Source organism: Bubalus bubalis, chromosome 4 (assembly GCF_019923935.1).
Source record: "Bubalus bubalis isolate 160015118507 breed Murrah chromosome 4, NDDB_SH_1, whole genome shotgun sequence".
Classification (NCBI taxonomy): domain Eukaryota; kingdom Metazoa; phylum Chordata; class Mammalia; order Artiodactyla; family Bovidae; genus Bubalus; species Bubalus bubalis.
The window spans coordinates 18,720,534-18,734,981 of NC_059160.1; the positions used below are offsets into that span (position 1 = coordinate 18,720,534).

Consider the following 14,448-nt stretch of genomic DNA (forward strand, 5'->3'; position numbering starts at 1 on the left):
GACTGAAGGGGACAGAAAAGAAAGAACTTTCTGGAGAACAGAGGAGTGGGCCACATCTGGGGGAGAGTAAACAAGTTTGTAATGTTGGGGAACCAGTGGTCAAGGAAGGAGGCAAAAGATGGAGAAGAGCAGAGCAAAGATATGTGAGCGATGCTGCTACTCAGCTTTCAAAGGGAGATAAAAGCCCAAGTTCAGGTCTTCTTTCTAAACATAGAAAAGAAAAATAGACCAAAGGAGATCACTGTCCTCTGAGAAGGAAGTTGGAAAAAGTTTTATTTTGAATGTCTAATTTGCAATATGTACAATAATGGGATTGGGGTGCTTTCTGGTGGGAATGCCCCCTCTCAGCCAATGTGCAGTAAGGGTCAGTTTCATGAAGAGGCTCTTAAATGGTTCTCAGAAACGCGGTGCCTTCTGAAACCTCTCTCCTTTGGCTACAATATCCATGGACTCTGTCTGTATACAAGTACATCTTCTTTGAGGGACTGAGGCAAGGATTCCATGCCTCAAGGGTTTTTTCCTAGTATTTCTCTTTAATCAGTTGTGCAAATCCTATTAAACTAAGCTGCTTCTTAACAGACTTCCCTGGTGACTCAGACTTCCCTGGTGGCTCAGACGGTAAAGTGTCTTGCGTCTTGCTTACAATGCGGGAGACCTGGGTTTGATCCCTGCGTCGGGAAGATACTCTGTAGAAGGAAATGCTTCTTGACAGCAAGAATCTAGTCCTCGTATTGGTAGTTTTTCTGCAAAGTGGAAGGAATCCAACCCTTACCAAGTGGACTTTTGCCACATAGAACTGTCTCAAAGTCCTCTCGTTTCTATTTGAATTCCACTGGCTTTTTTGGAAAGGTACTGCGTTATCTCGATGAAAGTATCCATGATGTTTAATGTGTCACTCATAATATGGTTTTGTTCTATGACGTTGTGGACTGTTGTCCTAATATAGAGTATTTCTCTTCTTTTAAAGCAGACATGATAGTTGTGAATTAGACTGCATCTAGGCTTCAAGCAATATGAACAATGCATTTAAATCTCATCTTTGAATGAAAAGAAACCTCTGAATAAACATAAATTTCTTCCATATTAAAGATGGGGCAATTAAACCGGGGCTTAATATTGAGGGAAACTGACTGATCTGAGTTTACCTGGTTCCTGCCAGAGCCAGGATAAGAATGCAGGTTGTCTGAATATTGTGTTTCTTTTACTCTTCTCTGTAAACCATTGAGTATACTTTATATTTGCCTATTAAAATTCAGGTCTGAATTCCCTTCTTTGGCCCCTAATCAGATTATTCCAGAATCCATCTGCATGATAATCTCTAGATTATGGTGATGAGGATAAAAGAAGTAGCAACAGCTCCAGGAACTTCAGAGAAATGATCTGATTTCATGTTAAGCTGTCTGATTAACTTGTGGAGGTGGAGGTGGAGGTGGAGGTGGGCTAACCCCATTACTACCGCAAAGAATACTACATAAGACTTTCTAGCTCTGCTTGGTGATTGAATAACTAACTGCATGAAAAACTGGATACCTTTATACCTGGTGTACTCCTCTCTCTAGCCTCAACTTTTGAGCTTAGCAGAAGACAACATTTTGGGTCTTTATAGTAGGACTGAATAACTCTTGTCTCTGGAGTACTTTCTAGAACTACAAAATTACCATAATCCTTCTCATAAAGAGAGCATATAAAGAAGGCTGAGCCCCAAAGAATTGATGCTTTCTAACTGTGGTGCTGGAGAAGACTGAGAGTCCCCTGGACTGCAAGGAGATTAAACCAGTCAATCCTAAAGGAAATCAACTCTGAATATTCATTGGAAGGACTGATGCTGAAGCTGAAGCTCCAGCACTTTGGCCACCTGATGCAAAGAGCCAACTCATTGGAAAAAAACCCTGTTGCTGGGAAGGATTGAAGGCAGGAGGAGAAGGGGACAACAGAGGATGAGATGGTTGGATGGCATCACTGACTTGATGGACATGAGTTTGAGCAAACTCTAGGAGATAGTGAAGGACAGGGAAGCATGGTGTGCTGCAGTCCATGGGTGTAACTGAGTGACTGAACAACAGAAAGAGGACATACCAGGCAAAACTTAGGACAATCCAGCAAAATAGTAGGAGTAAAGAGGACCATGTAAGTGAATGGGGAGTTAATCTAGGAAATGCTTGAATGTAAAATATTGACGTTCTATAGTTAGTTGAGATTGACTGTGATAGCATCTTCCCCCCTAAGATCTATCTCAAACAGATTCAGTAGTTAATATTTTTAATAATTTTATTCAAGTTTATTTTCTCTTGACATTGTACATAGAATGTTTCTATCTAAGCGACACATTAGTCATTTATCTACCAGGTCTATGATATGGAGAAAAAGCAAAACCATGCAATACTACAAAAACTATATGTTATATACTGAGAAATGACAAAGCGGGTAAAAAGAAAAATGAAGAAGTAGGGGCAAAAGCTAGACATTGCAAAGGGATCGGTTTAAGAACTACTCATGTCTATGGGTTAGCTGACAATGGTTGGACAAGGATTTCCCTCCCACCCACACATTCTTTCCTTCCTCTTCCTGGTTGATCACAGACCACTGGGTCCCTGCAAATTCACATTATCACAGGGAGGAAGGCGGAAGTAGTTGGAGCGTCGGAGTCGCCTTGGGGGCAGACCAGCCTTCTGACGGCAGAGTTCATCTAGAAGAGAAGGAGAGCATGTTGAGATGAGAATGTAGGAAGGTGGCCAGGGCTCCAAGAAAAGAGAAGAAGAAAGAGGAGACTGCAGGGTGGTGCAGTGAAAGGGTTGAAGAGAAATAGATCAGGGTTAGAACCTGGGATCTGTAACTTAATGGTTATTTACTCCCTACCAGAAAGAGTCTTGACTTTTCTGAACCTCACCATCCTTTTCTGCAAAACAAGCATTGAAATACCTGCTTCAAGAATGTAGTTGAAAATGAAAGACTGGATGCAAAAGAACTGAGCACAGGTGGTCAGTTCTTATTCACACCTTGCTCCCAATTCTTCTAATTGTAGACTTATTAAACAGCAGGGGGGAAAAAATGAAGTCCAGTCATTCAAAAGTGTTTACTGTGTGCAAATGGCTAACTTTAGCAAGTCCCCCGAGACACTTGAAAGTGCCTCGAGTCCCAGATACTCATCCTCAGTGTCAAGGTGCTTCCCTTGCAGGTGGCTTGCAGAGCCAATGAAGGCAAGGGGTAAGTTTCCTTCTGCGAAGTTAAGTACAGCTCTTACTCAGAGGGGGTTGGTGCAAGGCCGGCAGCTGAGTCAGAGTGGCTTTTGCGTGTGGTGACTTTGACGACGGCAGCCATCATCTGGGGCTGGGCCAGGGGAAGGTGAGAAATAGTGTTTTCACACCATACATAGGGTCTAACCACACATCTGGACTCTTGTAATTTTTTTTTTTAATAAAATCTTTCTACTTTGCTCTACCTCTGAAGTTTCACAATAAGCAAGGGAAATTGTTCTTGGAATTGGTAGACTACTGTAAAGGTAGCTGGTGTTCAGCCAATGTCCAAGTGACTTTTTATGTATCCAAATGTTATAGCCTCTAAATTAGTGGTTTTTTCCCCACCTGGGCTTATGAACGTGGCTGCAGGACTAGTAGAGATTGTTATTTGTAATAGTGGACTTGGCTTTTCATCTCTGGTGAATGATGTTCAAAGTAGCAGAGCATCTGAATGCACTATCTATACATAAGAGAAGTTAGGGGTTTCTGTCTAGTTGGAAAGGGATTTAGCCATGCTTTCTTAAGGGTTATCAATTTTTTAATGTTAATAATGGAAGATAATTGCTTTATGATGCTGTGTTTCTGCTGTATGACAAAGTGAATCAGCTATGTTTTGTTTACTTGCTCAGTCATGTCTAACTGAGTAGCCTGCCAGGCTACTCTGTCCATGGGATTTCCCAAGCGAGAATACTGGAGTGGGTTACCATTCCCTTCTCCAGGGGATCTTCCCAACCTAGGGATCAAACCCAAATCCTCTGCATTGGCAGATGGGTTCTTCATGGCTGAGCCACCAGGGAAGCCCTATATGCATTCATATATCCCCTCCCTCTTCAGCCTCCCTCCCTCCTCCTTTCATTCCACACCTCTAGGTCATTACAGAACACAGAGCTGAACTTCCTGCACTGTACAGCAGCTTTGAGGGTTATGAATATACCAAACATGGTGCTTTCTTCATATTGTTTATTGGGGGAACTAGTTGGAGCAGGAACTGATGGAAGTCAGAGAGCAGCCTAAAGCCCCTCCTCCACAGCCACATCTTGGATCTGTTAGCACCTTGCCCCAGTTATCAGTTGCTCTCATTATTGTTCCTCCCCATCAAAGCTAGTCTTACCTTTCATAGCTTCGTGTTCTTTACAGACAAGACGGGAGCAGATCTCATTGTTGATGACATACATACGCCGTGAACTGCCATAGATCCAATGTCATGGTGCAAGAAGGACATGGAAAAAGCATTGAGAGGGAGAACTAGCCTCTGCCTGAGATGCCTCTTTTAACTCCTGGAAATACCTGGATTTCCTTAAGTATTTCAGACTTCCCACTCCCACCCCTACCCAAGTAGTGTAGAAGATAGAATGGTATCCATCATGCTTGTTAGTTACAACTTTGCACATTCCACCTAGACTCAAGCTTTAATATTTCCCACACTACTCCCTACTATTTTCTACCTTCACACTTGCATCTTCAGCTCCAGCTTATTTCTCGGATGTGATGAATTTGATAAACCAGTGTTTCCCTCATGACCATCCTTCCTCTAGTACTCACCATCCTTGCCTTCAGCATCTACATTTGTTAGTTAAGCTGTTCCGTGTGCCTCAATCCAGACTCAAGGTTCTTTTTTCCTTCTATCATAATACACTTCCCATTACTTATTTCTCAGGTCTTAAGTCTATTTGCTTTTTTTTAAAAGTATTTTTATTTTTAAGAAAGCTTTTTATTTTGTCTTGGGGGTAGAGCTGATTAATAATGTTGTGATAGTTTCAGGTGAACAGCAAGGAGACTCAACCATAATATACCCGTATCCATTCTCCTCCATGACACTGAGCAGAGTTCCCTGTGCTATACCTTAGGTCCTTGTTGGTTCTCCATTTTAAATACAGCAATGTGTACATGTCCATTCCAAACTCCCTAACTATTCCTCACCTGCATCCTTCCTCAGCAACCATAAGTTCATTCTTTAAGTCTGTGCAGACTCTAGGTTCTAATTGGCACCTTCGGAATAGCTTAAAGGGTGATGCTTAAAACTTCTGCCCCCTTAGAGGCTGAAATTCCAGAGCGGGTGCTCATTAAATGGTTACTGACATGAAAGCGCTATCATGGGCAGCTCTCTGGGTGATATGGGACCCTTTACCTGGTGAAGCATATCTGATGGAGGCATTGCTTGATTGGCCGATGCACGGAGTAGAGTCTTGTGCAGGCAAATTTCTCATCCCGGCACTCTGAATATACCCACCATAAAAAACACATGGTTAGAGGAATGGAGGAGGAGAGAGAGAGCTGGGAAAACCTACTGTAGTCTCTACAGAGGATCACTGTAAGCTGGGGTATGTTCTTCCTGTAAGCAATACAAAGCAATAATGTCCATCTCTTTGTGATCCCATGGACTGTAGCCCTCTAGGCTCCTCTGTCCATGGAATTCTCCAGGCAAGAATACTGGAGTGGGTTGCCATGCCCTCCTCCAGGGGATCTTCACGACGTTGAACCCAGGTCTTCCGCATTGCAGGCTAATTCTTGACCAGCTGAGCCACCAGGGAAGTCCACAAAGCAATAATAGATGTTGGCTAAACAATGAAATTTAGGTGCTTCCCTACCTGAAAGGAAAGAGAATAAAATAGTCCCTGTGGGTTCTTCTAGGAAAAAGTCCTTCTAGGGTTAGACAGGTGGCAACATGAAAGATGAAATGCTAACAGTCATATTCTGAAGAATTTGAATTCTAAAGTGGGTCACTATTTCTCTATTGGTGGTTTTTAACCCTAGCTGCACATCAGAATTATCAGTATGTTAGAGAAAGCATGACATCTACAGTAATGCTGAGTCCTTGAGGTCACTTCCTGACCCACTAACAAACAGATGATGTTCAAAGTTAGTTTATGGAGAGGACTGTTCTGGGAACATGCAGTAGTGATCCCATCTTTTCCCCATGACCTTTAGAACAGGAACTCATAGACACTGAGGTAGGGTGGGAGGGATATGAAGAAGACTACAAATATTCTTTGAGAAAGAATTGGAAATAAAACTAGAAGATGTACCAAGTATTCTCCCAAGAACAAGGAGATTAGGAATCTTCAGGAAGAAAAAAAAAAAAAAGCTTAAGAAAAAGACAGGCAAAAGACAATCATACCTGTGGTAGTATTTTTGTCGTTGAGTGAGGCTGAAAGGAGGAAATTTTATTCAGTTATTACTGGTTCTAGAAGTCACTGCCCTGTAACTGTCATGCCTTACTTGAGATCCACATGTGTGCTCAATCATGTCCAACTCTTTGTAACCCTGTGGACTGTAGCCCACCAAGCTCTCTGTCCATGGGATTTTCCAGGAAAGAATACTGGAGTGGGTTGCCATTTCCTTCTCCAGAGGATCTTCCCGACTCAGCGATCGAACCCGCATTTCCTGCATTGAAGGTGGTTTCTTTACCCCCGAGCCCCCAGGGAAGCCCCAGTCCTAACCTAGGGGCAAGTTAAATACTGGTTGAGTTTGTAGAATGGAGAGTAAGTCAAGGAGTAAGATGCATCTTGAAGAAATGGACTAACCACGGGAGTTACCTGTAAAATGTTATCGGAAGGGTTGCTAATAGGATACTATAGGAAGAATGTTAGCTGGGTGATCTCATCTATCCCCCATTTCTTTGTTTCCACTGCACTGGTTCGTAGCTGCAGCATGCAGGATCTTTACTGGGGCATGTGGACTCTTAGCTGTGGCATATGGGATCTACTTCCCCTACCAGGGATTGAACCCAGGCTCCCATGGTTTCAATCACAGGTTTATATGCTGAGAATTCTCAAACTTCTATGTCTAGCTCAGAACTTTCTTCTAATAAGCACCAGGTCTACAAATACAACTGCCATTTTGTGGAAGAGCTCATGGATTTTTTTTTTAAAGATCCTTCCATATCTCAAACTGCCTTCTTTCCCTTCACCAATTCAAAATGTTCAGTGAATGGTGCTACCATCCACCCAATAGCTACCATCTATCTAATAGAAAACTGGACTTCCTCTCAACAGTCTCTGCTCCCTGACAGCTCATTTCTCTCCCATACCTCTAACAAAATAATTCAGGACATCATATTTTATTGGGACTAGGCAGCAGTGTTCTTGCTGGCTTTCCAGTTCAATAATCTGCTTAGAACTTTCCTTTGCATGAACTGTTCTCTGGCTGGTTTTCATTTCCATCCTAAGCCTTTGCCCATATTGTTTTCTTTACCTGAAAGCTCTTCGCCTTTCCATTCATTTAATTCACTTCTATTTGTTTTCCAGGAATCAACCTAGTCAATGTGCCCTTCAGAAAAGCCTTTCTTAACTCTCAACACTGAATATAATCAAGGACTCTGAGATTTCACAGCTTCTTTTGCTTGATTATATATGTTTGGTGAAACTGAATAAAATTATCCATTCCTTTGTCTTATCTCATCTGTTAGACAAAAGATGTTTAGAAGAAAATCAGTTTTGTTCACCTTTACCTTTACCCATTCAATCTTGGAAACTTGGAGAGAAAAATCAAACCTTGGCAGTTTATGCATCAAACCACGGTTCTTGCTTGTTAGGGGCTCAAACATATCATTAATTTAAATTAAACCGTTGGGCAAATGCTCTGCCTAATATGTAGTCCTATTTAGGGTTCTTCACCAGCTGTACTGTCTTCCATCATGGGTATTGCGGGAAGCCCAGAACAGCCCCCGTGGCCCTGAGGTCCCAGATCTGAACTCACCCAGGTCATCGGTGGAAGGCTTGATATCAGCCAGAACTGAAAAGGCACAAAACAGTGATGTGAGAAGGGCTCCGGATTGACAGAGGGGAAGGCAGAGTGCAGGAGGGAGAATGTGGGTAACAGGAAAAAGCTGAGGCAATGGCTGGGTTTTTTATATTGTGTCCAGGGGAAGAGAGTTCATTGAAGATAATTTTTTTGAGCATTATTTGGCCTGTTGACATTGGAAGTCTTTATGTATGTTTTTTAAAGCTATGAATCCACTTTGCTTCCCTTTTTTAGGGGGCCAGGAGCATCTTTTCTTTCATCCCCTTTCCAGTGATAAAAATTATAAGATTAATTCAAGAGCTAGAATAAATACTGTGACTATTAACATGAAACATGCCATTTTTAAGAGCTGGAGTGAAACCTACCTGTTTCATCTGTAGCAGGATCATTCACCAGATCTGCAAAGATACGATGGATGCAGGGAATGGAAAAACGCAAGCAGGAAAAACAGCAAAGGGAAAAACAGGGTGAGGCATGATGATCTAAAAGGAGGCAAGATTGAAGCGAAAGAACGCGGACTCTCGGGGGGGAACTATAAGGGACTATCACAGAAGGAAAAGGAAGCGGCAAAAAGATTGGGCATGTTTATAGCCTTGGTGGCATCTAACATAGACAACAGGGCTCTGAATCCGTCTCTCTCTCTTTTTAAATATACTTATTTATTTGGCTGTGCCAGGTCTTAGTTGCAGCATGAGGGATCCAGTTCTCTGAGCAGGGACAGAACTTGGGCACCCTGCATTGGGAGCGTGGAGTCTACCTGGACTACCAGGGACGTCACTGAAACTCTTTAATAGTCTTCCTCTTACTTCATACAGACATCATCCTGAATCCTTCTAGCCACAGTGTGAGAGCAAGGAAATAAAAGAATATCTTACTAGGATCTTCTGTGAATGTTTCTGAAGTCACTGTGGTCACATCATCTGCATAAAAACAATCAGAAAACACTTTCTGAGCATTCTCTGCCCCTCATCCCCCACCCCTGCACTCCCAAGAAGTGAAATTGTCAAGCACAGAAGCCATCATGTAGTAAGATCCTAAAAGGATTTTTCTTTGTTTCCCAATCAAAGTCCTTTCCCCTGTAACCCAAACAAATGTCACACTTTTCCTACTCCCATGAATATACTCATACAATCCTAACCCTAGACTGTCCCTTTCCTATTGTTCTTATTGAGAGGAATGAATGAACTACGTGGCCATTAGATAGTCTACTGATTAAACTTTGGTTCAGCATTGGACTGCAAGAATGACTTCATCCTAACAGATAATAACTGATACAGCTAGTTAGGGATTACTATGGGCTTGCTTTACAGATGGTAAAACTGAGCATCAGCAGAATAAATAACTCATCCAAGGTCATAGAGCTTGTTGATAGTTATTATGGGCTGATGACCTCTTTGTGATACTTATTTAAATGAAAATTGTCTTTCTCAAAAAGACTGTGATTTTTTTTTTTTAAATCTTTTGACTGTGCTACTGGGCATGTGGGATCTTAGTTCCCCGAGTAGGGACTGAACTGGCACCCCCTGAAACGGAAGTGCAGGATCTTAACCACTGGATCACCAGGGAAATCCCCAGACTGTGATTTTTGACATTCGTGATTTTGATATTTTTGGATATCAGTCTGATGATTCTCTCTACACAGAGTTCACAAGAGGTTACATTGGTCGTTTTCGGATGCTCACAGTGACAAGTGAGGTAGAGAGGAGAGGAGGGGCGATGCTTTGCTCTTGACCCTTGGAAAGTAAAGACAAAAGAAGTAAAAAATGGTCCAGGTCTTAAGATGGAAGATATTCGGATAAATTAAGAAAACTTCATCTGAAACTGTACATAACAGCAACTCCTGAAACAAATAGTCTCTGCTTTAATAAGCAACACAAAAAAGCAGTGTGAAGAACTAGACGTTTAACAAACCTCCCATCTGTAATGAACCTTCACTGTAAAAGGCTTATAGTCATTATCGGTTTTACCCACTAGAGGTCAGCAAATCCACGTAATACTTTGCTTGAGGTCAGCATGCAAGTGTCAGATTTACAATCTGGTGAGAATAGCATTTTTATAAAGCATATCAGAGTTACTGATCCTTGTACTAGAAGCAAAACACAAAACATTTTAAAGGAATTTCCCCTGCTTATTCCTCACTCATCTTTTAGAAAAAAATTCCAGATAGAAAGGCATCAAATGGGACAGGAACCTTTTTAACATCTTTTTTTAACACTTTTTAACATAAGCTTTCTTCTTTCCGAGCAGATTTTGATAAAAAGGAATTCAAGTTTGCTCCAGTCCCACAGGATAAATGAAAAACCACTGACCCGATTCATTCCAGAGGCTGTAAGAAGGGAGTGGATTTTCTCCGGGGTGTAGCCAATTCCTGTCCTGTTTCCATTTCTCTCCAGCTACATTCCAGTCCAACCACTCACGGAAATAGAGGAAGCAGTGGGTGAACAAAGGGTTTGAGAATATCCTAGCTGTGTTTTTAGAATTTCAGGCACAGTGCTAGTTTTCTGTATATCCCTCAGTTTACCCACCTTTTCCATGAGCTACCTCCATAACAGCTTTATTAAGGACTTATGAATGTTTTCTGAGAAGGAATCTTATGGAGACATTTTCATCAGCTCTTACAATATTTCTGCTCAAAAAGCATCACGAAGTCATAAAATAGGACTGGACCTTAACCAGCCCAAAGAAAGGAATTTGGATTTGTAGTTGTGCTAGTGCTGGGACTTCCCAGCTGGCTCTAGTGACAGAGAATCTGCCTGAAATGCAGGAAACATGGGTTCGATCCCTAGGCTGGGAAGATCCCTTGGAAGAGGGAATGGATGCCCACTCCAGTATTCTTGCGTGGGAAATCCAATGGACAGAGGAGCCTGGCGGGCTACAGTCCATAGGGTCACACAGAGTCAGGCACGACTGAGCATCTGAGCACAGCACAGCACAGGGCTGAAATAAAATCTGGGTTCAAGAATGTATGGATTCAGACCAGAACAGAGAAAAGGATTTTCTGTATTTTTATTTTTCTACCAAGATGCACAGTAAGAAATTATATTGTGAGCCAGTATATACATATAAAACTGAAAGAAGAGTAAAAATAGTACTTCTGTAATCTACTTGCAGTCTACTCTATTTTTATTTATCTTCTAAGAAATATTTATTTTGGCTGTGCAAGGCCTTAGTTCAGGCTCTTAGGATCTTAGTTGTGTTGTGGCATGGGGGTTTTGGTTCCCTGCGCAGGGATCAAACCTGGGCCCGCCTGCATTGGAACCATGGAGTCTTAGCCAGTGGACCACCAGTCCCCAGGGTACTCTGTTTTTCTGTTTTTATTTTAGTCTATCTTAACTCGTTAAAAGCACCAGTTGTGACCTACTCATTAGATCTTTCGACTTATTAAAGGGTTATATACTGTAGTGCTCTCAAGGGTTGGGAAAAACAAGAGAAATTATAATTATGTTGATGCCAAGAGGCAACTGCAGATATTGAATCGAGCTGAAGGAAGCGGACCTTTGGAAGCCAAAACTTACGGATTCTGTCTCATTGAGCCACAATTTCTCTATAGGACTGGGAAGACTTCTTTTTCTGTCTGCATTTTAGTTTTTCCACTCTTACATGGATAGGAAAATCCTGTTAGGAGTAGCAGGCGTTATCCGAGGGTGTGGAAATGAGACGGACATAGAGAAGATTTGAGTGATGTTATTTCAGTAGTGAATGAGAAAGTTTTATGAATGGGATGACAAGATTGTTGAATTCATTTCTATTATTTCACACACCTTGGCACTTCATCTCTGTATGGTATGACAAATTCTTGGAACTCTGACCATTTGGTTCCATTGTCCTGATAAGAACCCCAACAGAGCCCAGATCCATGGGATCACTTACCTCCTCGCTGTCCGCTGACCCCTAGGGGTATCCGGCCTGCACAAAGGAAGGAGAAGTATGTGAATGCTTCCAGCTCTATACTTCATAAAGCTTTTCTGAGATGAACCAGAAAATGATGGGAAAATTGCTGTACTTTATCTTGCCATGTTTTATTTCTGTTACAGCTCCATATAGAAAGAGGCAGACTGTTAGTATTACACACAGACCCGGAAGCACTCAAAGACAGGAGACTGCTGAGCACAAAGGGGAGCCCTGACTCAAGAGGCCTCTTGCTCTCAGTCTGTTCAGAAGGGGTGGGGTCCTGATCCACCCACAGGCGGCAGCCCTTCCCGATGGCCTGTCCTTCTGTCCCCACAGCCAGCCCCTCCAGCTACACTACTGAAAAAGGCCCAAAATGATTATCTCAGTCTGTGTTGGGCAGAATTAAAAAAAAAAAAAAAAGAGTAAGGTTTTTTTTTTTTTTTTGGAAAGTCCAAGGTTCACAGAGTGGCCAGTCATCTAGTTTAATTCTGTGCAATCTATGAAGATCATTTTCCTTTTGCCTATAGAGGTGGCAACATTTTCGTGTGCACGTGAATCTGCTTGTGTGAGTCTGGTGCTTGTGTTTGTTAGGTTAATATATCCCCACTGTTTTCCTTGACAGTTTTAAGACGTGGTGTGTGCTCAGTCACTCAGTCTGACTCTTTGTGACCCTATGGACTGTAGCCCGTAAGGCTCCTCTGTCCATGGGATTCTCCAGGCAAGAATACTGGAGTGGGTTGCCATGCCCTCCTCCAGGGGATCTTCCAGACCCAGGGATTGAACCTTCATCTCCTATGGCTCCTGCATTTCAGGGCAGGCAGATTCTTCACCGCTGAGCCACCAGGGAAACCCCTTCTTCATGGTTTAAACTTGAGTTTCTTGTGAGGAGGTCCTTATGTCTGGGTACACAATTGGATACATCAGCTTCTCCTTTTGCTTTCTTTTTTTTGGGGGGGGGGTGGTGTTGCTGGGATCTTAGTTTCCTGACCAGAGATTGAACCCGGGCCACGGCAGTGAAAGCATTGTGTCCCAACCACTGGACCACCAGGGAATTTCCTCCTTTGGTATTTGTTTCCCTGTTTGTATATTTATGAGAGTGGCCCTCTTGGTTAATATGCATTTGTGTGTATCTTAGTTTTGCTTTAATTTCATAACTCTCAGGCTGCCTGCCTTTCCCCAGATCTGAGGTCATCTCCAATCACATCCCTCTAATCGCAAAGTCTTTTCTTCTCTTCTCTCTCTCTCTCATTTTTTGGTCATGCTGCAAGGCTTACAAAACCTTAGTTCCCCAGCCAGGAATTGAACCTAGGCCCTTGGCAGTGAGAGTGCAGAGTCCTAACCAGGGGACTGCCAAGGAACTCCCTGTGTTCTTTTACTTCTCTTTAATGGGAAATTCTAGAATTAAATAGCAAGCATCTCTCCTCCCATTCCCCTTCAGCCTCCTTCCATCCTCCCTCTAACATACGCCTCCACCCTCCCTCTAACATACACCTCCACCCACCTAGAGGAGCTGACATTTTAGGGAGAAAAGAAAAAAAGGTAGGGACTCACCAGAGGACATGATGAGGGTGGTGAGAAGCAGGAGCACTTTGGGTCCGAAGAACACCATGTCTGACAGGTGAGTGGGGAGAGTGGAGACTGTGATCAGCACTTCCGCTCCAGGCAAGCATATCTGTAGGATGCCTTGCTTTCCAAGGTCTTTCCTGGTCCCCCATAAGTCTCAGACCCTTCCTCTCTTTTCTTCCAACACTTCTTCAAACTCTCTTCTGTGATCATTTGCCATCATTCTCACCCCTTCTTTCCCAGCATTTCAGGAAATTTTATACTGATGGACCCCCCCATCCACCCTATGGCCTCTTTAAACCCTAGTATCTAAACTTTTGTTTTGATATCTGTTACTTTTTTAAAAAAATAATATCTGCTCATCTAAGTTTCTCCTCATTTGAATTCCATGGATAATTGGGATGTCTGTTCAATTCTAAATCAGTGACATTCTCCATTTTCTGCTTCCAGCCCTTTAACACACACACACACACACCCCCCCTCCCTCTGTCTATTTAGGGTTTTAGACAATCCAAGCCACTCACTGTTGATGGTTCTCTGCTCTTTCCACCGAGCCCTTTGGTTGTTGAATGTGTCTCTCTCCTTCTCTGTTCCACTTTGGCTGGGGTGTAAGATGAACAGGGCCACTCCCTGGAAAGGACTTCGAATTTGGCCTACTCTGAAACAATGAGATGAGGGAGAGCAAGGAAGAGAGAGAGAGAGAGAGAGGGAGGGAGGGCGGGAGGGGGAAAGCCAGGCTAGAGGAGTTTGATTCAGTGCTACTATGATGCGGGGAGGATAAGGGCGATGGGGCTTTGCAGTCACTCACACCCTCGTTCCAAAGGTTATGATCACACTGATGAGAGATGGTGCTGCTCCCTTGACGGGTTGGCTCAATCTCATATATGCCTTTCTTCCATGAACCACCATCTGGCCCCAGTCTCACTTTGTCCTTGGGTTACTTTTTACCTAAAGAGAGAGAAAAAAACAAAAAAAACAAACCCCCGGAATCCATTTCTGTGTCTCTGGCTGTCTT

At 42.8% G+C, this 14,448-nt stretch overlaps 2 protein-coding genes across 4 annotated transcripts in view; one reads left to right on the top strand and one right to left on the bottom strand.

Moving 5' to 3' along the window:
• The window catches only part of RIMKLB (ribosomal modification protein rimK like family member B), a 129,160-nt gene that overhangs the window by 44,852 nt on the left and 69,860 nt on the right, over positions 1-14,448 (top strand). The window lies entirely within an intron of this gene.
• On the bottom strand, positions 2,251-14,365 carry MFAP5 (microfibril associated protein 5). Of its 3 annotated transcripts, none has more exons than XM_025283165.2 (10): positions 14,242-14,365; positions 13,958-14,091; positions 13,422-13,481; positions 11,850-11,885; positions 8,855-8,899; positions 7,935-7,970; positions 6,355-6,384; positions 5,365-5,452; positions 4,348-4,421; positions 2,251-2,686 (listed from the first exon to the last, which is right to left on the bottom strand). In XM_025283165.2, exons 1-10 carry the CDS (start codon positions 14,340-14,342, stop codon positions 2,574-2,576), a joined length of 717 nt encoding a protein of 238 aa, XP_025138950.2. In that variant the 5' UTR covers positions 14,343-14,365; the 3' UTR covers positions 2,251-2,573. The 3 variants fall into 3 exon arrangements, with proteins under 3 accessions (XP_025138950.2, XP_044796989.1, XP_025138947.1); XM_044941054.1 differs by lacking the exon at positions 7,935-7,970 and adding an exon at positions 8,345-8,377; XM_025283162.2 differs by lacking the exon at positions 14,242-14,365 and adding an exon at positions 8,345-8,377 and having other exon boundaries at positions 13,958-14,103.